Here is a 24123-nt window from a genome sequence, read left to right as displayed (position 1 = left end):
GTGCAGTTAAGTCAGGCACCATCCAAGACATGTAATAAATCATAGGGGAAAAAAGCCTGAAAACATCAGAAGATTCAAAACGAAGATGATCCAAGGGCTGGAGCAGCTCTGCTGTGAGGAGAGGCTGAGAGAGCTGGGGTTGGTCAGCCTGGAGAAGAGAAAACTCTGGGGGGACCTCAAGGCTGCCTTCCCATGCCTGAAGGGATCCTACAGGAAGGCTGCAGAGGGACTTTTCATCAGGGTGTCTAGAGACAGGACAAGGGGGAATGGTTTGAAGCTGAGGGAGAGTAGGGTTAGACTGGAGCTGAGGAAGAAGCTCTTCAGTACAAGAGTGGTGAGACTCTGGAATAGGCTGCCCAGGGAGGTTGTGGATGCCTCCTTTGTGAGAGTGTTCAATTTGGATGAGGCCTTGAGCAGCCAAGTCTAGTTGAGAGATGTCCCTGCCTGTGTTGGGGAGGTTGAAGTAGATGATCTTTGAGGTCTAATTCCAGCCTGAGACATTCTAGGGTTTTTGATGAGCATATTATATCCATATCTGTGGAAACACATCTTCATATCAGACATCAACATTACAATAAGCAGGCCTCCAGACATACACTAAAACCAGGCCTTTCTGGGCGGTCCACACTGCCACAAACCTGAGGAACTGAAGTCCTAAACCTGCCACTGAAGGCAAGAGAATCATCCAATTCTTCGCCAAACCTTTGATTCCCGTTGTTCACAGGTGAGACCTAAAGAACCAAACCCCAAGGATCTGCCTGAGCTGAAGCGCTGTCCATGGTAGGCAACAGTGGATGCCAAGAGCACTGCAAGTCCAAGCCACTGGAGTTTCTTTGATCTCAGAGCTGAGAAAACCTCCAGATCTGACTCCTCAAGCACTCATTCCAAAGCATGATAGTACTGTGTAGTACATAATAGTCCACAGACTAAACGTCAGTGTTCTCTTCAGATTAGAGGTAAACACAAACATTCTATTAACTAAAGATAGAAAAGAAGCCTAACAAAAAACTTTGGTCTTCAACCCGTCTAAAATTACTTGTCCCAGGAATGCCCACTGCAGTTCATTCCAGCACTCTCCCATTTCATTTTTTCTGCACAAAATTACATCACATACTCCAAATTTCTGTACAAACTCAGAAATATTTATATAGCTACTAATACTATACAGCTCAGGTGACTCCATCTAGATTTTTTTATATGGATGTATTTATACCATATAAAAATCTCCTAGTTCAACTGAGCTGAATTTTTCTCCCCCTGTTATAAAATAAGTGGTACCTTTATAGATACAGGACTTGATAATCATAGAATCCTAGAATGGCTCATCTTGGAAGGAACCTCAGAGATCATCTCCTCCAACCTCCCCACCATGGGCAGGGACACCTCTCAACTAGACTCAGCTGCTCAAGGTCTCATCCAGCCTGGTCTTGAACACCCCCAGGCAGGAGGCACCCACAACCTCCCTGGGTAGCCTGTTCCAGAGTCTCATCACCCTCAGACTGAAGAACTTCTTCCTAAGCTCCAGTCTAATCCTGCTCTCCCTCAGTTTCAAACCATTCCCCCTTGTCCTGTCTCTAGACACTATCATGAAAAGTCCCTCTGCAGCCTTCCTGTAGGATCCTTTCAGCTATCAGTAGGCAGCCTTGAGGTCCCCCCAGAGTTTTCTCTTCTCCAGGCTGAACAATCCCAGCTCCCTCAGCCTATCCTCACTGCAGAGTTGCTCAATCCCTTGAATCACCTTTGTGGCATAAGAATCTGAAAATAAAATTAAAATCTACAAGAACTTTCAGGTGAACCACCAAGCAGTTGATGAGCAGTAGAAAACAGTGATCAAAAACCTCTACAGCATGCTCATCCATCTCACACTACAAATGAGTTCTGTGAATTTATGTATTCAACCGAAGGGCAGGAAAAGATGGAAGGATTGGCTGTGGTTTACTGCAATTTGGTTCTGTTTTATAATGTTCAAGAATTTTACTCTCCTTTACGTCACTTGTAGGTGGGCAGAGATATAACAGGAGATTTAGATTGGATGTTAGGAACAAGTTCTGCATCATGAGGGTGCTGTAACACTGCACCAGGTTGCCCAGGGAGGTAGTTGAGATCCCATACCTGGAGATATTCAAGGTGGGGCTTGACTAGGCTCTGAGCAACCTGATCTAGAGGAGGATGTCCCTGCTGGGTGTGGGCCAGATGACCTCTGGAGGTTCCCTCCAACCCAAACCATCCTATGAATCTACGACCTTACAGGCGGTGGCCACCTGGATGAAATGTGGGTATTTTATGTCACTGGAACACAACACAGCCCTGAATTTCTGCATTACCTGGAGGTAAATCAGGGTCAGGGGAAGCAGAGTGCTGGACCCGCCGTGGTTTCACTGCTGCCTTCATGCTTTCAGTGGTGCTGCGGTTTGTTGAGCTGGAACCACAGCTTTCGTGGTCTTCCTGCTAGAGCGAAAGAAAGGAGATGAGTCATGGTGATTCAGCTTCTGTTACTGCTTTTCCATCAGTTCCATCTTGGACATGCATCCAACTACAGATAGTACAAAACTATGTGGGCACAAAAAGCAAAGCAAATATTCTTGTAAGTGTATTAAGAGAGCAGGTTAGAGAGGAAGCAAACTCTCACAGCTGCAGACTCAAGCCAAAATCTCTCCTCTATAGATGCTGTTTCTTGCAGAAAAAGAGCAAAACAGATCATGGCACTACTAGGATCACGCAACAAGGTCACAGAAAGAAGGGTCTGGAGAGCAAATGCTAACTACTGCAGTAAGAATCCCTAATATTCTTAATTCCTCTAAGCACCACAAAGCAAACAGCTTGAACTCTGCTGGTTTTTTTGTATGGGATATTTCATGGTCTCTCCGCAGGCTCCCTTGGCAGTTTCGATCACCTCAGATAAATTACAAAGTGGAATCTTCACATTGCTTGCTACTTGCTTCATGTGTTTTGCATGAAAAATTTCAAGTGCAATGATACATTTTTAATAGAAGCCTACAACTTCCAAAATAACTGAAGAGAGAGTTCCACTCCTCCCACTCTGTAATTCAATAAACAGAAAACAGAGGAAAACTCTCAACATGGAAATAGCATTTCACTGAGAAAAAACAATGATGAGCAATACAATCTTAGCCTGGTAGAAATAAATAAATAGAAAGATTAATTTATCTGAAGAGATTAGAAGAGTAGAAGACAGCTTCTAAAATCAAGGACTTCATTAATGAAGTGCTGAACCACGCTGGGGGATTATTTTTGTTTTATAGTAATTTGGCCATTTCAGTCACACAGGACTCTCCCCATTCCAACCCATGAAAAATGAAATGAGGGTTTAGCATGAGCTGTGTTTAGAGGGCATTTGTTTGCTTTCTTATTTCTGAGAACCTTCTGATGGAGGCATGAGTCTTGTAAAGACTCTCTCAGAACTTCTAACCACAGCACAATGTCATTAGAAACTCTCTGCTCTCTTCGTGGCACACCTGTAATAATGACAACTTGATGCTCTTGGTCTACCTTTAAGCCTGGGGTGATGGAAACCTCTTCATTAACATATAAATTTTGTAATCAGCAAAGCTCACCTCTCCTTCACACCTCCAGCTTACCAAGAAAAATTAGATCACAGACTTGCAAGCTCAAATGTTTGGAATTGCTTTTACCCATACCCTCTCCCTTGGCAGCTGGCTCCTCTGTAGCATGACAATGTTTTTTCAGATGAGTCACTGTACTGCTAGTTATGTTTCAACTGGCAAAAAACCCCAAGATGTCAGACTGACCAAGCAGCTCAATTAGCACATTTCCTTCTTTCCTGAGCCCACTTTTGGGTTGCACAGAATGTTGTGGGGTGACCATTTAACACCTGGATCCAGTAGGATCACATCATGCTTGCCTTTTGATATTTAGGTTGGCTACAAGAAAAAGAAAGGGGAGCTGGGGAAGACAATCTGTTTTGGAAGTGTTGACTGTATCAAGTCCAACTACATCCCAGTCTAACTTTTCTATCTGTGCACTGACACAACCACATTCAGTGAATCTTCTCACAACCTCATGCAAAACCTATGCAACGCTTTAAAGTCCTACTAACACTGAAGTTGAACTAAGAGTGGTTGAAGCTTTCACCACTTTCAGAGGTATGAACATACACCAGCACTCTGAAGTTTCACAGCCTCACAGGGTATTAGGGGTTAGAAGGGACCTCCAGAGATCGAGTCCAACCCCCACGTGCCAGAGCAGCACCATAGAATCTAGCCCAGGTTGCACAGGAATGCATCCAGATGGGTCTTGAAAGCCTCCAGGGAAGGAGTTTTTTTTTTTTAAATGGGGCAGAGAACCCTCAGACTGAGTTTATTTTGAAAGAAATTCTCTAATCTGAACCCATCAATATAATCAGCTTTTTACACTTCCCTGAGCTACAAGTCTGCTACAAGGGGAAAAGACCACAACCATTTAGAGCAATCTGGATATAAAAGTAATCAACCCAAAAATGTACAGGTTGAAAGATGGTGCCACAATGCAACACAAAAATTGACCCCAGAAATCTCTCTCTGTGATGTAACCCACACAAAGTGACAGAGTACACCTACATTTAAGAAGAATTCAGCTTAACCCACCATTTGAAGAGCAGTTTTTTAGGCTAGGATGACATCCTTCCATTTCTCCATGTTAGACAATTAGCAGAAATGCTTTAGGGCAGCACAGCATTATTAGGAGCATGACCACAGTACTTTTCACAACAGCTCCTGGCAGTTTATATAGCAAATGTTGGATTCTTTATTTACTGGAGGATGATAACAGTGGCCCTGAGCTTATAGGAACTAGATTCCTAAGTGGACATATACCCCAAAGCTTTCTGTATCTGCACACTTGTGCTCACTGTTAACTTTAAGAGCACACTATTAATTTCTCAAACATGTGGTTGCCTCATAAGCCCAGAAGTAAAACATGTTCATTAAAGAGATGGGAAAAGGTTCCAAGCAAACTGCCAAAACTAGCATAATTATGAAACTATTTAACACTGGGACCAACTAGAGTCACACACTGTGTCTAGATCACAGTGATGTCATCAGAAACACCCAGCCAAAAGGCACTAAAACTTCTGTGCTCCCATAAATCCACCTCACACCAGATGACAAACATTTTAAAGTTACAGTCAAAACGATTCTGGGGGTGGGAAGGGAGTTAGGTTCTAAAAGTTCTAATAACTATAGTTATAAGATTTGATAAATGCCAATTCATTTTAGCATTAAGGATGACAGAATGGAAGGGGTTGGAGGGGTCTTCCAGAGACCATCCAGTCCAATCCCCCTGCCAGAGCAGGTCACACAGGAACACATCCAGGCAGGTTTTGAATGTGTCCAGAGAAGGAGACTCCACAACTTCTCTGGGCAGCCTGCTCCAGGGCTCTGGCACCCTCACAGTAAAAAGAATGATTTCAAACAAGAGTCACAAGAGCAAGAAGCTAAAAATACTCATCATGTATCTGGAGAGATGATTGTTAAAGAAAACACCACTCACTCACAAAAATATCCTTTCAGCCTGGAAAAGCTGCAAATGGTGAGGTCCTGCTCAGGGAAGGTGTTACACAAACACACCTTGGAGCAGGGCACAGAAGTTTGCACATTCAAGGCTCTTTTTTGTCCCTTGTGGCAAATGTGCCAGACCAGGTACTCAGCGGAAATGTTTTCCTGGAGCACCACGGTTACTTCTGAAACTATGCAAGTCATAAGTGACATGCTAAAGACATCTGAGATAGAAAATCCACATGCAAGAGACTCAGTCAATTTTCTACTGCCATATCAGCCAGATATTGCAAGGTTTAAAGTGAATTACAACTGACAACACTTGAACACAAGATGTATGGTTTGATCATGAGCTTTCCTAGTAAGTGGAGATTCTCTTCATTCATTATTGTTTTCCATATTTAAAATACATAGTTCTTGGTCTTCAAAAAGGTATTGCCTCATTTTAAAATATCCTATTTAACAGCAAAACCTCTAAAATGCCTCTTAAGTTTGCTTTATGGGGAAAACAAGGCTTTCTCCTGGGGAACACTTAGCTATTTATGCACATATTGTCCCTTTGCTGTCATCAAATCATGTAGCCCTGAAGATCAGAGAAAACTGGTTCCACTGAAAAGAAAATCAGATTAGATGGTCAAAAAAAAAAAAAAAAAGCTCCAGTTGTTCTTAAAAGCATGCTTATTCAGGATAGTAGTAAGTATTTATTCAATAAATACTTACTCAAATATTTATTCAATAAATACTTACTCAAATATTGCCTGCTGAATAGTGACAAAAAGGGACAGACTAGCAGACAATCAGAAATGGTGAGGGGATGGAACAACAAAGATGGCAAAGGAAACAAAAAAGCAAAGCGGGAGAAACAAACCCCAAAGTGCTTCTTAAAGGCAGCATCTTCACTGCACAAGAAAAACAACCTCCAGTGAAGAGTGTGAGTCCTAGCACGGCCAGTAGCAGACACTGCCCTCATTCTCTTTTAAGAGACACTTCATTTGCTATGCAAAACTCCAAGGTGCAACTGTCTTTCTACATTATTTTAAAAGGACTAAAATTTACTCAAAGGTCTATTATCTGTAAGCTCTCTAAGTTTACCAAAACAGTTTGGAAGAAGTTATGAAAATGACTCTGAACTGGAGCCAAACCAACTTGCATGAGAAAATTCCCATAAGCATCCCACTGCAACACTTCAATCAGCTACAACACACTAAGCTGAACTCCAGAGTGGTAAATCTTAGTTCCAGCATTATTAAATGGAAAAAGAAGCCTCACTCACACTGGACAGTACATTTTAATTTGGCATCTGAATGTGCAACTATGTGTAATTATTGATTTTCATCAGATAGAGATAATTACACAGACAGCTATTACTAGATGGGTATTAAATGCTGCAAGACCTATAAAAAAGTTATTGGAAGCAGGTTTTTCCCTGTGCTAATGCACAGTTGCTAGATGACCACCTTTGAACCACCTGCATACCGCACAGCACCATGATGAGAAACTAGGGGCCAGCATCTCAGAACCACAGAATGTTAGGGGTTGGGAGGGACATCCAGAGATCACCCAGTCCAACCCCCCTGCCAGAGCAGGTTCATCTAGAGCAAACACACAGGAACACATCCAGGTGGGTTTGGAATGTGTCCAGAAAAGGAGACTCCACACCCTCTCTGGGCAGCCTGCTCCAGGGCTCTGGCACCCTCACAGGGAAAAAAATTTCCCTCCTGTTCCCATGGCACCTCCTCTGCTCCAGCTTGCACCCCTTGCCCCTTGTCCTGTCATTGGACATCCCTGAGCAGAGCCTGGCTCCATCCTCCCAACACTGCCCTGCACATCTTTATCAACAGGAATGAGGGCAGTACAGGCAGAACAAACCACCATGCCCAAGCAGTTCAGGTAAGTAACATGAGGCATGTTTATTACCTCTACATAACTGGCAAGCTTGGGGTTTTTTCCTTCCCCCCTCTTGGAGGACCAGCTGTGGTTCCCAGGCACAAAGAGGTTCAATTTCTGAGTTACTCTGCCCCAGCACTACCCTTCAAGCAAAGTTTGGGACAATCTCCAGCTCAGGGTGGGGAGGTAGGAGAAGGCCAGCAATGAGAGAAGACTCAATTCATTAAACCTTTTGCTGAAATCCCTACAGGTGGATTATTGTAGGTATATTACAAAATACCACCATGACTGTGTAACAGCAGCTTGTTATGAGATATGCAGTAAAATCTTTTATTAAATAGAGTACAGCAAAAGCAGCTGTAGCAAGCCATGCCCTCCAGAGAGCCAGGAAACCACCTGCTACTCCAGTGGTGTTTCGTGCAAAAGCCACTAAGTAGGAAATTAAAATGGCTAAATATTCTCCAATTAATCTTTGGGCAACCGAACTACTGGTTCAAAACTGCATTAATTATGAGCAAGGAAGCACACTGGAAACTACACATGAGTTCTGACACATGGGGAACATGCTGGACCACACAAAAGGTGAGGAAAGGGCTGTGGACAGCAATTGATGAGATGGCCAACCTTGGGAGGCAGAGCCTTTGCAGACTTCTCAGCAGGTACCACAAGAGCTGCAAAGCAGCAGCACTCCTGTGCACAAGCTGATCTGCTGCAGCACCTTAAGCACTACACCATGCAGCAACAAGGAGTCTTCTACATAGTCCACCATAATCAGGGCTTGGCACAAGCTAAAAATGCAAATAGCTATCTGCACAGGGAACACCAACAGGCATCCAGTTCCAGCTGAACATGCTACAGGTACCAACACTGGCATTTCACTAGAAAGAAAACATTGTTTTGCAGAAATTGTTTTCATTTAAAAATGTCCAAAACAGAAGAGCCTGAGCAGCTTTAGCATGCTCCTCTTGCAAGTTAACATGGGTTATGCATGCAGCAACAGGAGTGACTCTCAGCTAGTCCCACAACTCCACGCACAGCTCGTTTGGTTTGACTTAACTGAGGACAGAAGTGCTTAAACAGTCAGCATATAGGTAATAAACTGTCATTTGTAAGCACCACTTCGGAGTGGCATGCACTTAGATATGTCATAAAGAAAAGATGAGAGGATCTTGACCTTCAGATTTGGTCTAATTGAGAGCCACAAGGACTACTGGGGGACTTGAACATTTCTCCTTGAAGAGCCCTGGGGATGTTTAGTCTGGAGAAGAGAAGGTTGAGCGGGGATCTGACCAATGTCTATAAACAGCTGAGGGGTGGGTGTCAGGATGAAGGTGATGCTCTCTTTTGGGTGGTGCCCAGTGACAGGACAAGGGACAATGGTTACAAGCTGGAATGCAGGAGGTTCCACCTTAACATGAGGAGAGGATGCCAGAGCCCTGGACCACCGCTGCCCAGAGAGGCTGTGGAGTTTCCTTCTCCAGAGACATTCAAAACCTGCCTGGATATGTTCCTGTGTGACCTGCCCTGGGTGATCCTGCTCTGGCAGCGGGGTTGGACTGGATGGTCCCTGGAGATCCCTTCCAACCCCTAACATTCTGTGATTTCATGTGAAGAGAACTGCTGTATGCACATAAGCAGATAAAAAAAGATGTCTAGTGTTATTTCCATGCTACCCAATCACTCCCAACTTTTCCATGGATACAGCCATAGATGAGCTGTGTACAAGGCAAGCTAAGTAGACCATCCTGAACAGAGCAGGAAATGAAACTTTATTTGTTGCACAGAATAAATCAAGTAAGATGCAATGTCTGTTGATGACAATCAAACTGCTAGCATATGCACTCGGGACTCTGATCTATTCTGGCCACCAGATGCTCCCTCCTCATGGCAGGCTGGTAAAAAAGAATGCAGAGTTTATTGTGGCTTAAGCAGATTTTTCTTATGCTGGTAAGTATTCTTCTAAAGTTTTATTGCTAAAGCTTAAAATTCTTCACGATTGTAAGCAAATATCTAGGATGAGCAACCTGTATCCCACAGGCTATAATGCAGTATGGCAGGACAATTCATCTAGGTTGTTCCCTTCGGCCTCCTCTCCTAACAACCTCAGCTGCACACCAGATGACTGCACTGGAGCAGGCTGCCTGCTTCCCACCACCACTTTATCAAGGAGGCTTGCAGCCTCTCCCTCACCACACTGTGAGTCCAAATGTAAATGCACACTGGCAAAAGGGCTGAAGAACTTCCAGAAAAGATGGCCACCTCTTCCAGGACCATGCATTTACCCCAAACCCTGTTACTTTCTACATCAGAGGCACATATGGGAAAGGGGACCAACAGGAGCAGGCTGCATGAATTGTATGGAGCAGCATGCTCCTATCACCCTGCTTCTCAGGTCTTCATCAGGCCCTGCTGGGGAAAAACTGCACAGCAGACAGTTTAAACACATGGATCCCAGCAGAGTTGCTTCCAGAAGGCAGCAGAACAACACACACAGTCCAGATTGTCCTCACCTACAGAGTGTCCCAGAAGCCATAAAACATGACCCTCTGCCACTGAGAATAAAAACAAGCCCATGGGTAGCCCACCCACCCAAAGGACTGGGACACAACTGCTGCCTGCAGCAGGCAGCAGAGCATAATTGGCTCTATTCATCAGGACACCACTCAGCTCACAGAACTGCATGGAAAACCACTGTGACTCTTTGTAAACAGTCCCTAATGATAACACAATTCAAAGTATCAGGAGTAATGAGCCTTGGGCCCAACTAATTAAATATTGCTGTTGCTGCTGCTGCAGCAGCTCTTAGCTCATTTCAGGGATTCCTCCCCTAACCTGAAATACTGACAGGCTCTTGAGGGGGAAGAAAAAAAGAATCCTTCACTATCTAATGAAAGCAAAATACATTTTCAGCTCTGACTGAAAGTATTTCCAATTAATAAAGTCCTTTACATGACAAAAATCTTCCAGAGGAATGATTCATGCATGTAAAAATCAGAGTAAAGCAGCTTTGTGTAGTTCCTCCTCCAATTAGGTGCAATGTGTAAGGGCATCTTATCAAGGTCTATAAACAGCTGAGGGGTGGGTGTCAGGATGAAGGTGATGCTCTCTTTTGGGTGGTGCCCAGTGATAGGACAAGAAACAATGGGTACAAGCTAGAACACAGGAGGTTCCACCTCAGCATGAGGGAACACTTTTGTATGGTGACGGTGCCAGAGCCCTGGAGCAGGCTGCCCAGAGAGGTTGTGGAGTCTCCTTCTCTGGAGACTTTCCAAACCCTCCTGGATGTGTTCCTGTGTGACCTGCCCTGGGTGATCCTGCTCTGGCTGGGCAGTTGGGCTGGATAATCTCTGGAGGTTCCTTCCAACCCCTAGCATTCTTTGATTCTGTGACTTACACTGATAAAGAAGGACAACACCTTACAGCATTCTGGGCTCTTCGTATCTTTGCATTTTGTCAGATAGCTGATAGGCACCAAGTAGCTCAAAGCTGACAGATGTCTGGGTAAAGGAAGCCAAGGGAGGACCTTCAGCAAGCCAAGGTGATGGCCTCAGGACATGGTTTCTTAGCAAGTCAGAGGCAGAACCACTAAAGAAGGATGCCAAAAGAGAAGGAAAAAAAAATCATCATGTTTCTCAATAGAGGGATCAAGTTTGTTCCAAAAAACAAATAAATAAATACCTCCAGTTAAAGTCCATGTTTATTTCAGAGTTGGACTTAAGCTAAAATGATGACTGAGACAGAGCTTATCATCCCTAGGTGTTCAAAATAAAACACTAACTACAGCAACTGTGCACTGAAATAATTTAGCAGGAACCACTCTCTAAGTGCAGCTTTTGTCAAGTGACAAGCAAGAGGTGAAATAGAGGGAAGTTTTCTGCCTAAGTTCAATACCTGCATCTCATAAATTATAATTGAATCACCTGGTTTCAGAGCAAAGACCACTCTTCCCAAAAGGAATAAGTTGCCATCTCAGAGCAGACTTTGTACTTGAAGGAATTAAAAGTATTTTGTCTTTTGGAATTTTAAGATGTGTTTACTCACCTTTGGTAAATCACAAAGGTTTTCCACTACAGAATCTTTAATCATTCCCATTCTGGAAGAGTAGGTTTTGCTATAATGAGGAGCTAAAATACATTCCAACAAATTGAACTCTGCTTTAATCTATCAGCAAATGAGGAAAACCTGCTTCCTCTCCAAGGAAATCTCTTCAAATGCATTACCTCACCTCAGTCCTCACTAAACCGTACCAAGCCAAACTCTTCACCCGACTACATGAAACAAAGCTGGATTGTAGGGGCCAGATTTGATGTCAGCTGGATTGGGATAAATCTGGAATTACTCCAAAGTAAATCAATTGAGGTATTCCAGACCTATGCCAGGGAAAGCTGAATCAGAATCTGACCCTAGACTTCTAGGAGTGATGCCAAAGATGCTATATAAATCCTTTCACCCTATACCTTGGAACAAAGACACTGACTATGGGCATTACATTTCCTTGCTGTAAGTAGGTCAGAAAGAAAGCAAAGCAAAACCAGTGGAGGTACAAGGATTACTCTCAATCTTTCTACTTTATACACCTGCATCTACACAGCAGAACAGTTCCTTTGTACTTTTTATAAACACACCACTTAAATATTAGTGTTTGCATTTGCCTCAGTAAATCTCTTTTCTGGAACTGTGAGGCTGTGGTATCTGAGTTTCAAACTTTACCTCTACTTGCCCACATGCAGAATTAAAGTAGAGAAATACTTCTGTTGGTTTCTACTTTCAAGTGTATCAAAAAAGACAAATATTTTGGAGGGGTGGAGGTCTTACAACCCTGAAATAGGATTCTGTATTGCAGTCATCACTTTGTTTCTGTTCCTTTCCAAAGCTCAAGAACCGGTATCATGACATGACTCCAATCACCAATCCACCAAATTCAGAGATTCACAGAATGGTTTGGGTTGGAAAGGACATTAAAGATCATCTAGTTCCACCCCCCTGCCATGGCCAGGGACACCTTCCATCAGCCCAGCTTGCTCAAGGCTTCATCCAACCTGGCCTTCAACACCTCCAGGGAGGGGACATCCACAACCTCCCAGGGCAGCCTGTTCCAGCGTCTCACCACCCTCACTTCAAAGAATTTCTTCCTAATCTCCACTCTAAATCTGCCCTCCTCGAGCTTCAATCCATTCCTTCTCATTCTGTCACTAGAAACTCTTGCGAAAAGTCCCTTCCTGGGGGGCCTGGAAGGCCACTATTAGGTCTGGAGCCTTCTCTTCTCCAGGCTGAACTACCCCAAGCTCCCTCAGCCTCTCCTCATAGCAGAGGTGTTCCAACCCCCAGTCACCTTCATGGCTCTCCTCTGGACCAAATCCATCAGGTCTGTGTCCTTCCTGTGTTGAGGGCTCCAGAGCTGGATACAGCACTGCAGGTGAGGTCTCCCCAGAGCAGGACAAAATCTCCTCTCTCCATCTCTGGCCATGCTGCTTTTGCTGTAGCCCAGGCTGCCATCAGCCTTCTGGGCTGCAAAGTGCCCATTGCTGGCTCTTGTCCAGCTTCTCACCCACCAGAACTCCCCAAGTCCTTTTCTGCACAGCTGCTTTCTATCACCTCATCCCCCAGCCTGGATTATTAATGAGGATAGTTCCAACCCAGGTGCAAGACCTTACACTTTGCACTTGGTCTTGTTGAACCTCATGAGGTTCACCTGTGCCCACCTCTCCAGCTTGTCCAGATCCTTCTGGATAACATCCCATCCCTCTAGCATACTGACAGCACCACTCAGCTTGGTGTCACCTGCAGACTTGCTGATTAGGTCACCTGTGCCCTATGGGACAATACTAAAACATTCTCAACAGTATGTGAGGTTCTACAACTAAGGCATAGTGAAACCCTAATGCCAAGACTTAACTTCCAATGTGGTTTTCAGCTTCTACAGCAGGAAATCTTTACTCCTAGTACACCCCAGTTCCAGGGAAGTCTCACAGACTGAGATCTAGCTCTTGTTTTCTGAAATGGTAGCCCATGTACAACAAGCTCCTAATGCTTCAGTTTTCAGCAGAAAAGTATTTTCCAGCAGCAATGACAGTACTGAGAAAAACTCTATGAATGTGTTTGTTGATTTCATGCTAAATCTTGAGATTCTGAATTCTCAACCAACCCAGTTTTGACAACAGACCTGATCTGCTTCTTCACTCTATGTTGAGCTGTAACTGTGAAGTGCATCAAGACGGCATCGCAACAGACAGACACCAGGTCTTGAGTAATCTCTAATTCCAGAAGAGGAGGCTTGGAAAACAAAAAGCATTGGCTACCATTCATAAAACTCAGTGCAGTCAGTCGGCTGATAACCACTCAATAAACAATTAGTGGGAGGAGGCTGAGACTTTCCTGCAGTTGAGATCTTCTCTGTGTGCCATCTTTGGCCTTCACCAGATCACCCAGTAAGCCAATTCAACACACTCACCCAGAACAAAGAAAGAAATCAAGCAACTTCATTAGCTTTTGAGGGCAGATTCTGTTTTCTATGAGGTAAGCAAACTGTGCAATTCACCTCACAGTAAGACCCAAGCCAGCATGTGGGAAGTAGGCTAGAGGTGGAAGAAAGGAGGACACGGCATGAGCTCCATCAGCTAAGCAAACTGAAGAGAAGACAAGAAGGAACAAGGCAAAATAGTCACAGGCCTGAGAAGAGCTACTGAGATATTATTTCACAGGTTTTTGTCAAAATCATATTTTACAGAACTTGAGAACAATGACAGGGAAAGAGGAGGCCTAACATGGAACAGTGAGGAGGTTACAAAAGGAAAAAAATCCATTTCTCCAGTCAAATATCAAAGCACAATCATAGCTAAAGTGGAGTTGTCAGTAAAAAGGAAGAAGCTGTTCAGGAAGTCAGTGCCTACGTTTCCAATGCTTAAAAAAAGAAAAGAATCCAACACTTAGAAATTAAAAACTAATAAATAATAAAAGAAAAAAAAAAGTAATACACAAAAATAAAGGTGAGAAAGTGAAAAAAAAGGTTAAGAGAGTTTGTCCCAAAGCCAAAGGTTGTAAAAAAAGTGCAAATCAGAAACACATGGTGCATGGAGCACTGATTCTGCTGAACTACAAGTTGATCCAGAAAAGAACAAGCCCCATAGCCACATCTATTTTAGAACAAACCCATGAAATAACTGTGCTCTAGTCAGCTGCTCTGAAGAAAAAAATAATTCAAAGCATAGGGGAAACTAAACTACTGAAATACTGAGACAAATGCCAGAAATTCAGCACTACGCAGGATTCCCTAAAAGATTTGTACACGTAGAAAACTATCCCAACATGTCCAAAATTGTGATTATGTCCTTCCAAACTACAGCATCCTGACAAGGTTCCAAATTGAATGAGACTCCTTGGCTAGTCAAGTGTTCCAAGGCAAACAAATTACATCTGCATGAGCACATGAAAAGCAGGCCATCAAAGTCTGAAGGTTACTCCTCTGACTTCAAGCCTCACCATGCTTTTGCCATCACTGAACAGCACACACACAGACACACTCCAACAAAAACCAGCACTACCTGCCAACACAGCCACGTCCAGTGCAACCACTGCAACCCAAGGGAGGGGAGAAAGAGCAAAGCATTGCTCCAGACCTGCAGCCAGCTTCACCACCTAAACACAACCTTCATGTCACTACACAAGCCTTCTATCTTCATAACCTGTCTGCACACCCTAGCTGCCACTGCAATCATCTCCCCGTTGAGATCAGTTCCTGCTTTCAGCGTTCTTTGCTGGCAGCCTCCATGCCTGTCAGTTAGGAAGGTATCTGCTACTCTGACAGTCATGCTGCTGGGCTGCTCCCCACTGTTTCTCAACTTATTATATGCCTTCAAAGCCTGCTTTGCAATGCCTGATAAAAAGAACAGTGCTTAACTGCCTATGCTGTGCCCTTTTGAGTGCTTATACACTACAGTCTTCCCTGATCCCATAATTAGTTATCCTTGGGGTAGAGTTTTCATCTTTCTATACATCAGCATAATCCTGATGTACTGTGTTCTGATTAAAGGAAAGGACTCAGACATTAAGTAGAAATACAGATGTTACATTTCTCCTTGAATCTCCTCATTTGCATCAGTTCCAAGACTAAAAACCACAGAATTCAAGGTTGAACATAAAGATTAGTCCTGAGGCTAGTTACGGTGTCAAGAAGGTGAAGGAAACAGACACAGGATTGTCATTCCTGATTTGCACAGTCCAAATTCAGAGCCTCTAGTTTGGGCACAGAAGGAGAATTCTAAATTTTAGCCTTTTTTATTAAAAAAAAAAAAAAAGCTAAGAGAAGAGAACAAGTAGAAAAAAAAAGTTAAGGGTCCAACAGGACAAAAAAGCGTAAGAAGCCTAGGAAGAAAAACATCAGCAGAGGTTTAGCAAGGGGATTTCAACTGTAGATAAAAGTCCTGAGATTAAATATATAGAGACAAGTAATAAGAAGAATTTAATACCCTCTGAAACAAGACATGAGAGTCAATGACTGCCTTCCAATACCTGAAGGGATCCTAGAGGAAGGCTGCAGAGAGACTTTTCATGAGGAGGTCTAGAGACGGAACAAGGGGGAATGGTTTGAAGGTGAGGGAGAGCAGGGTTAGACTGGAGCTGAAGAAGAAGTTCTTCAGTACAAGAGTGCTGAGACTCTGAAATAGCCTGCTCAGGGAGGTTGTGACTGCCAGGGGGTGATCAAGGCCAGGCTGGATGAGGCCTTGAGTAGCTGAGTCTAGTTGAGAGGTGTCCCTGTACATGATGGGGAAGTTGGAGATGATGATGTTTGGGGTCCCTTCCAACCTGAGCCATTCTAGGATTCTATGACCTTTGAGAACTAAACCAAACTTTATTGCTAATTATGCTCTTCACTGACATTAAGTTCTCAGCAGAAGAGTTCCAGTGGGAAACTGAAAGTTCATTTTACTCCCACATTCCACCACAGAAATATTCTGTTTCACTCAGGTGTCTTACTGACTACAAAGGTTTTCCTGCCAGCCGGTTTTAGCTGTCGCACTGAAATCTACAACACAAGGATCTGTCAAAACATTTTCTTTTTACAAAACACTTCCAAATAGTGATTTAAGAAATAAAATTCAAGCTGTCAACTTTTTAAGCCACATCCTCAGAAAACAGCAGAAAAGTGCTGTCATTTACATTCTTGTTAGTCAAAGGTAATCCTTCTGTGGCGCAGACCCAGATCTGAGCCTCCTGAGTGTACACAGCACTGAGTGATTTGTTCAAATGTCAGCTGCAATTTTCAAAAACATCCTTTCTTGCCTCTGAATCTTAAACATCTGTAACAAGTACTTGTTTTGAGAGTGCTTTACAGCCCTGGCATCTGACCTTTTGCTGCATGCTCCACAAAATTTCAGTTTCAAATGCCATGCAATCAGGCTATCTGATCACTGCAGCAGTAGCCAATATCAAGTATTACTTTTGGCTGCACAAAGTTGTGGGCTACAAGTCTTCTTCTGCAACTCTACAATTAGCTGCAACTTGCTGCTTCTAAAAACAAATTTCTCATGGACCATCTGGCCTTCAAGAATCTTACCTTAACACTGGAGAAGTCCTCAGCATGTAGCTGTTGGCGTGCACAGGTGCGGATTGCACATCTGCACACATTCTAACCACAGAATGCAAGTGTCTCAGAGCACACATCATCCCCTGCTATCACCAGGTGACCCACCTGGATGAGGGAAAGGCTGTGGATGCTGTCTACCTGGACTTGAGTAAAGCCTTTCAGACCATCTCCCACAGCATTCTCCTGGAGAACTTTAGGACCCATGGCATAGCTGAGTGGACTGTGCTGGATTCTAAACTGGATGGATGGGCCCCAAAGAGCTGTGATGAACAGACTTAAATCCAGCTGGTGGCTAGTCACAAGCTGTGTTTGAATTGTGCCAGGGGAGGTTTAGGTTGGGCATGAGGAAAGACTTCTTTACTGAGAGAGTGGTGAGGGATTGGAACAGGCTGCCCAGGGAGGTGGTGGAGTCCCCATCCCTGGAGGTGTTCAAGAAGCTGTGGTTTAGTGGTTAGAGTTGGACTTGAGGATCTTAAAGATCTTTTCCAATCTTAAGGACTCTGTGTTTCTACAGGCTTTGTGTCTGGCATACATAGGACTAGAGAGTCCTGCTCCAGCAACAAAAGTCTTTCAGCTCTGGAACCAGAAATTATTATTACAAGAAATATCCAACATAACGGAAAAGTAGTTTCCAACATTCAGCTCATCATGCAGCCTAGCAAACACTGAAGAGCTTTGCACAAACTAATATTCAGGGTCATGCAAGAGAAAATTTAAGTGGAAGATTTTGTGTTGAAATTGAAATGTGAACAAGGCATTAAGAGAAAAAACAAACACACACAGAGACACAAACCAAAACCACAAAACCTCTCAAAAGTACCACACCTGACTAAAAACAGTTTACCAGTGCCATACCAAATCACCTAAGTCAGACATAGAACTGCATATTTCAGCTTTACTGTGAGAGAAGGAGATCTTCCCTGAGTATGTGAATCAGTGCAGTGGACAAATCATTGCAAGGAACCAAACAAAAAACCCTTTGAGACTCTCACACATAAGAATTCTTCCGAATACACTCAAGCAAGTACTGTAACTTCTAAAAGGAAAAGAGAATTACACTCCAGGATCTTTAGAGCACTCCTTCACTAATAAAAACACATCTTTTGAGGAATGCCCAGTGCTCAGTGGTGCTACACACAGCTGTCTCAAGCAACCAGCACTGCTTCTTGGAAAGCAGAAATTGCTCTTGAAAATAATTTTCTAGTCTACTTACAGGAAAATCCTGGCAGAGCACTATGAACATGCTTTGACACTTGCAAGAACATAGCTACAGCTCATAAAGAATTAAAATAGGCATAAAGAAAGATACTAACCATGTTGAGAACAGCAGTATGAGCCCCTCAGAACCTAACAGGGACTACAACTTCACGTCAGATTCCTCAGATGGCTTGAAAAAGAGGGACTTATAGAAGCTGTTATTGTCTTCAACCTCCCAAGGTTAGGAAAGCATTCAGCACATTTCTTACCTGAGCTCCATCCTTTAATTTCAAGATGCATTCCATCGTATTGATAGTGATGACAACTGGTTCTGATCCGAGCTTTGTCCATGGCACATGAATTCGAAGTTCATGAATATGCCCACTTAAAAAAGTAAATGGAAGCTTCAGCTCCTAATAATGACAACAAGAGAGCAATGAATTAATTAATGAAACACACCCAAATTCAAGACAAACCTGCAACACAAAACAGCACAGTTCTAGCACAAAACATAAGTTTCTCCCTCCCCAAGTCAGCAGTATGCCATGGGGCTTGGCAATTGGCTTTCTAATTGCTTGCACATTTACATTAATTCATCTGTTCAAAGCAGACATTTGGATTACCACATCCTTGATAACAAAAGACAGTTTAAAACCAAATCTTTCACATGAAGCCACTGCAAAATGTGTCACTATTGAAGAGACAAGCTGAAATGACCCAGGGGAACACAAATACCTACATGACAGGCATTATTCTGAAGAACACAGATTTGGAATTAAACAGTGAGGAAGCCAGGGGATGTGGTTTGCCCTCTTGGCTGCCAGGGCACACTGCTGGCTCCTAGCGAGCCTGCTGTTGACCAGCACTGCCAGCTTCCTAACTGGTAAAGTCAGGGACACAAATCTTTCTTCAGGGCTTCAGAATTCCCTCAGCAATGCTGGGCAACCCAGGATTTAAGCACCATCGCACCTTGGCTCACTTTAGGTACTTAAATGCCTTGACTCAGCACTACTAATGAATGAGCAGAAGCTAAGCAGAGAAGGTCCAGACAAACACCTAGAAATGGAACCAGAAAGCCTGCACTGCCTGACCCTAGATTTAGCCTTGCTTTATAGAAGTTCCACATGCAATTTGAGGACAAGCCGATTCTGCATTTAGTAGATGACATATAAATTCTACCTACAGAATATTTCTGTGCAGCTAATTAATATCATTATTTGCCTAACATCTTGAAGCTGTCATCAAATCTCACTGGCATGTTTTGAAAGTTCATTAAAAACTCTGATTTTTCTAAGAAGTTCCCATATCCTAAATTCAGAGTTGAAGTAACCACAACTGGTGACAGGTTAGCAAGTTGAGATAGCCTCTCATTACTCACCCATAAGAGAAGTCAACTACTTTTATACACGAACATCTAGCACCAACACAGTGAACAGCCCCAGCTCCCTCAGCCTGTCCTTGTAGCAGAGGTTTTCCAGTCCCCTGATCATTTTTGTGGACCTGCTCTGGACCTGCTCCATCAGGTCCATGTCTCTCTTGTGTTGGGGGTCCCAGAGCTGGACACAGCACTCCAGGTAAGGTCTCACCAGAGCAGAGCAGAGGGGCAGAATCTCCCTCTCAATCTCATCATCCCCCAGCCCAGATTGATATCTACAATTGCCCCGATCTAGCTGCAGGACCTTGCACTTTGCCTGATTGAACCTCATGAGATTCTCCTTCCACCTCTGCAGCCTGTCCAGGTCCCTTTGGATGGCACCCATCCTGTCCTTCAGTCTTATCAACCACACCGCTCAGTTTTGTGTCATCTGCAAACTTGCTGAGGGTGCCTCAGCATTGCCCTTGATATCATTGATGAAGATATTGAACAGCACTGGTCCCAATACAGACCCTTGAAGCATCCAAGTGTTAAGAGTAGATAAAGTGGTCACTGCTGATAAAATCTTCAGAAAGGACAGCTAGACAAAAATATATCTTTTTTTTTTAAAGTAGATCTTGAAGTGGGAGGGCAAGGGTGTTAACAAGCTTCCATTAATGACGTTAAACAAATCTGCATCTGTCTCAAGTCAAGGAAACTGTTGACTCCAGTCTTGCCCAAGCTTACCCAAAGCCATGCCTGATTTCAAGTCTCCATTCCAAAAGATGCCACTTACAGTCTTCCTTACAAAAACACTTTGTGAAAACAAATTAACAAGGCTCTTCAAAGTGTTTTTTCTTCATCTCATCCACCAACATACTAAGGGATTGTAGCTAAAAGCCTCTCTCCTACAAACTCCGCCTTAGGCTTACGATCACCACAAATAAAATTTTAATCCAAACAGTCCCAGTTAAGCCACTGAAAAGCAAGTACTGGGCAGTACAGCTACAGAAAATAGCACCTCATGTTCCACAGCTTTGGTGGGGAGGAGTGGGGCAGAGTGCAGACAGATAAATGATAGAAATAAAATGCAATCTAAACATACAACTTAAGAGACAATGTTTTCACTAATCAAGACAGCAAACTATGACTATTAAGAGAACTAAGTTCCCTTTGCAGACTCACAGACACATTAATTCCTGTCACTCATCAATACTGCAAAGCCTGTTTAGATCCTGACTTGGTCACAAGTAGGAAGCTGACTTCAAACAGCACTCCACAATGGATCCTTTCCCATTGTGTGCTGGATGAATTTAACACATCCTTGTTTTTGTCTAGTTAACCTCAGGATATTGCAAGAAACAGAAGCAGGAATTCTTACAAAGCAAGGTGATAGGCCCAAATGCACAGCACATTTAGAAGGCAGAGCTGTGCTTTTTCAAAGGAATTTGGACACAAACGCTGCCTGACATTATCCTAATTGCACAAGCAAATTGCCCTTAAAGCCACACAGAGAAATCTTTGTTGTGCTATTTTAGCAGACAACACAAAACAAATGTCTGCCAAATTTAGCAACTTGTTCATAATGCAACATAACAAAGATCATTTTCTTTCCTCCTCCTTTCCTGCCAGAGCAAAATCACCCAGGGCACATCACACAGGAATGCATCCAGGTGGGTTTGGAAAGTCTCCAGTGAAGGAGACTCCACAACCTCTCTGGGCAGCCTGCTCCAGGGCTCTGGCACCCTCACCATAAAGAAGTGTCTCCTCATGTTGAGGTGAAACCTCCTGGGTTCCAGCTTGTACCCATTGTCCCTTGTCTTATCACTAGGCACCACAAAAAAAGAGACCATCACCTTCATCCTGACACCCACCTCTCAGATATTTATAGACATTGATAAGATCCCCTATCAGCCTTCTCCTCCCAAGACTAAACATCTCCTGTTTTATTCTTCTTTCAGTGGACACGTCATCTAAATCTCCCATTATTTTTGCTGCATTTCTCTCAGCTCCTTCACTTGGATAAATCAGGACACAGGAGTCCAGCCAAAGCTTGCTACACTACATATAACGGAAAACAGCTTTATCTGTCCCACACACTCAACTCCTTGAGCTATCAACTCAGATAAGGACAGATGGAGACAGTCTCTCCACTAGGACTTAACCAGTTCATATTGACAGCAAACTAGAAACTCTGTGTCAAGTGTTTCACTTGGTCAAGTTTGTCTTTTTAAGACAAAGTTTTACAGAACTTCTGACCCAATCAACACAAATCAGCTGATCAGATCTACCCTTCAGTTTCTCTTAAGTTTAGATACAACAGGAATGAGGAAAAGGGAAGAGATAAAACAATACAGAGAACACAAATTTGTTTAGCATGCATCATGAAAAATAAATCCTATTTTGCTTTGTGACATTTTGAATTAATTACTGTATGCAGTTAGTAAACACGACTGGACAAGAAATTTAGTTCATTCACACTGCAAAATAAGAGTTACTGAGCAATAAACATGTCCACAAAAAACCTTTCTCACCACTTAAAGAACAGGCAAAGAACTACCATTCATTGCTAAAGCAATGGTGTGGAATGAATACAAGAACAACTAAATGCAGAATGAAGAAATGAAGAAATATTCATAGCTTCACAGAATACCAGGTTGGAAGTGACCTCAAGGATTACCTAGTCCAACCTTTCACTGGTTTGACCTGTGCCAACCAATCTAACCTATTTGGTCAGCTTCTTTTAAATCAAAGACACAGACACCACTGTAAATGCAACATACCTGTTCAAGCACATCCAGCTTTAACTCAAGTTTACTAAGCACAACATCTCCTCCCCAGAGTGACAACTGTAGATCTGAAGGCTTCAAGTTCTTTATGTAGCGATTCACATAACTCATCAAAATAGGAGTTACATAGGACTCCAGCATTCTGGAAGATCTCTGTAGTACAGGTCAAGCACTGGGGGGGGGGGGGGGGGGGGGGGGAGGGGAACAAGACAATGAGCTATTATTTATAAATCTGCCCACCTAATTCTCAACAAAGTAAGAGTCACGCTGTTGGGGTGTATGAAAACCTGTATTTCAGATTCTGCTTTTTAAGCAGATACAACTCCGTGCAGAGGCACACTTACACGGAAAGATTAAGCTCAGAAAAAGACGAAAGCTCAGCAATTTGCGTCCAAAGAAGGACGTGAAGCAGCTTTTTGTCATTTTCAGCTAGCTTCAGCCTACACAAGCCCATCACCTGTGGTACACCTCACCGACCCGATACCTCGCACATCCTGCTTACTGCAGAAATGCCAGCGCCGTGCCACGCTCACCTCTAAGCAAACAAACACCCTTCATAACCTGAAGCTACACTAGCGTTTGCCACTACTCCCCTCCCAACCCGCACCCCTTCCAGAACTCCTGCCCTCCTTGCCCCGCTCAGGAGACCCTTCCCCACACCCGGCATCGCCGCAGCCTCTCACAAGCATCACCACGAAGCTGGAAACCCCCCGCCCGCACCGTCGGGACACTCTTCGCACCTCCCTACTTCAACCCCATGCCCTCTCAGGGCCTCCTCACCTGTCCCTCCAAACACCTGCGGGGTTCCGTGCCCCCCGCCCAGCCGCCGCCCTCCCCGGGCCGGCCGGGCCGCTGGAGCCCGGCGCAGGCAGCCGCCGCCGCTCCGGCTCAGCCGCACGGACGCTTCCGGGTGCCCCGCCGCGCATGCACCCCCTCAGCCGGAAGGATTCGGCTGCAGCGCCGCGCCGAAGCCGGAAGTCCTCCTTGAAGCCGGCGGAAATGCGGCGCTCTGCCGGGCACTGGCGGCGGGGACGGAGTAGCCGAGAGCTGCTGCAGGGAGGGGCCGGGGTGTGAAGCGGCGGCGCGGCCGACCCCTGTGGGCGGGAAGTGGGGACAAGCGAAGGCTGCTGCGTCCGGGATCCGTGTCTGCCGATCTCTAGAGCGGCGGGGACCAGTCTGCCACCGCATAGGTGTCAACTCCATAAGTGTAAACTGTCCCATTCGGTGGGGTCACGGTGATGGCAAACATAGAATCACAGAATTATTAGGGTTGGAAGACACCTCAAGGATCAGCCACTTCCAACCCCCCTGCCATGGACAGCGACACCTCACACTAGATCAGAGCCATATCCAGCCTGACCTTAAAAACCTCCAGGGATGAGGCTTCCACCACCTCCCCGGGCAACCTGTTCCAGTGTCTCACCACCCTCATGGAGAAGAATTTCTTCCTAACATCCAATCTGAATCTACCCATTTCTAGTTCTGTTCCATTCCCTCCAGTCCTTTCATTACCTGACACCCTTGTAGGCCCCCTTCAGATACTGGAAGTCCACAGGAAGGTCTCCTCAGAGCTTTCTCCTCTCCGGACCGAACAGCCCCAACTCTCTCAGCCTGTCCTCCTAGGAGAGGTGCCCCTGTGTTTAACAACGATTACTCATTTGCTCTTGAATGCAGCTCTGCTTAGGTGCTGAATGTCACAATTTCAAAACCAAGAAAAAAGTTACTGAGAAATACCTTCCGTGTTCTGTGTGCCCAGAGCTCTTCTCAGGATGTTGGTCATAGAGAAAAGCTCTCCCCACA

General features: G+C 44.2%; 1 protein-coding gene across 2 annotated transcripts in view; it reads right to left on the bottom strand.

Annotated features, from left to right (window-relative positions):
• VPS13B (vacuolar protein sorting 13 homolog B) overlaps nucleotides 1-22464 on the bottom strand; it is a 316612-nt gene extending 294148 nt beyond the window's left edge. For both annotated transcript variants that reach the window (XM_054385615.1, XM_054385616.1), the window contains exons 1-3: nucleotides 22318-22464; nucleotides 18450-18593; nucleotides 2325-2445 (exon numbers count right to left, since the gene is read on the bottom strand). In XM_054385615.1, coding sequence (XP_054241590.1) covers nucleotides 2325-2445; nucleotides 18450-18593; nucleotides 22318-22464 — 412 coding nt within the window. The remainder of the gene's footprint in view (nucleotides 1-2324; nucleotides 2446-18449; nucleotides 18594-22317) is intronic.
• Nucleotides 22465-24123: the final 1659 nt, after the last annotated feature.

Source organism: Indicator indicator, chromosome 12 (genome assembly GCF_027791375.1).
Source record: "Indicator indicator isolate 239-I01 chromosome 12, UM_Iind_1.1, whole genome shotgun sequence".
Lineage (NCBI taxonomy): Eukaryota > Metazoa > Chordata > Aves > Piciformes > Indicatoridae > Indicator > Indicator indicator.
Note: the sequence above shows the minus strand (reverse complement) of the source record. Positions and strands in the feature narration are given on the sequence as shown.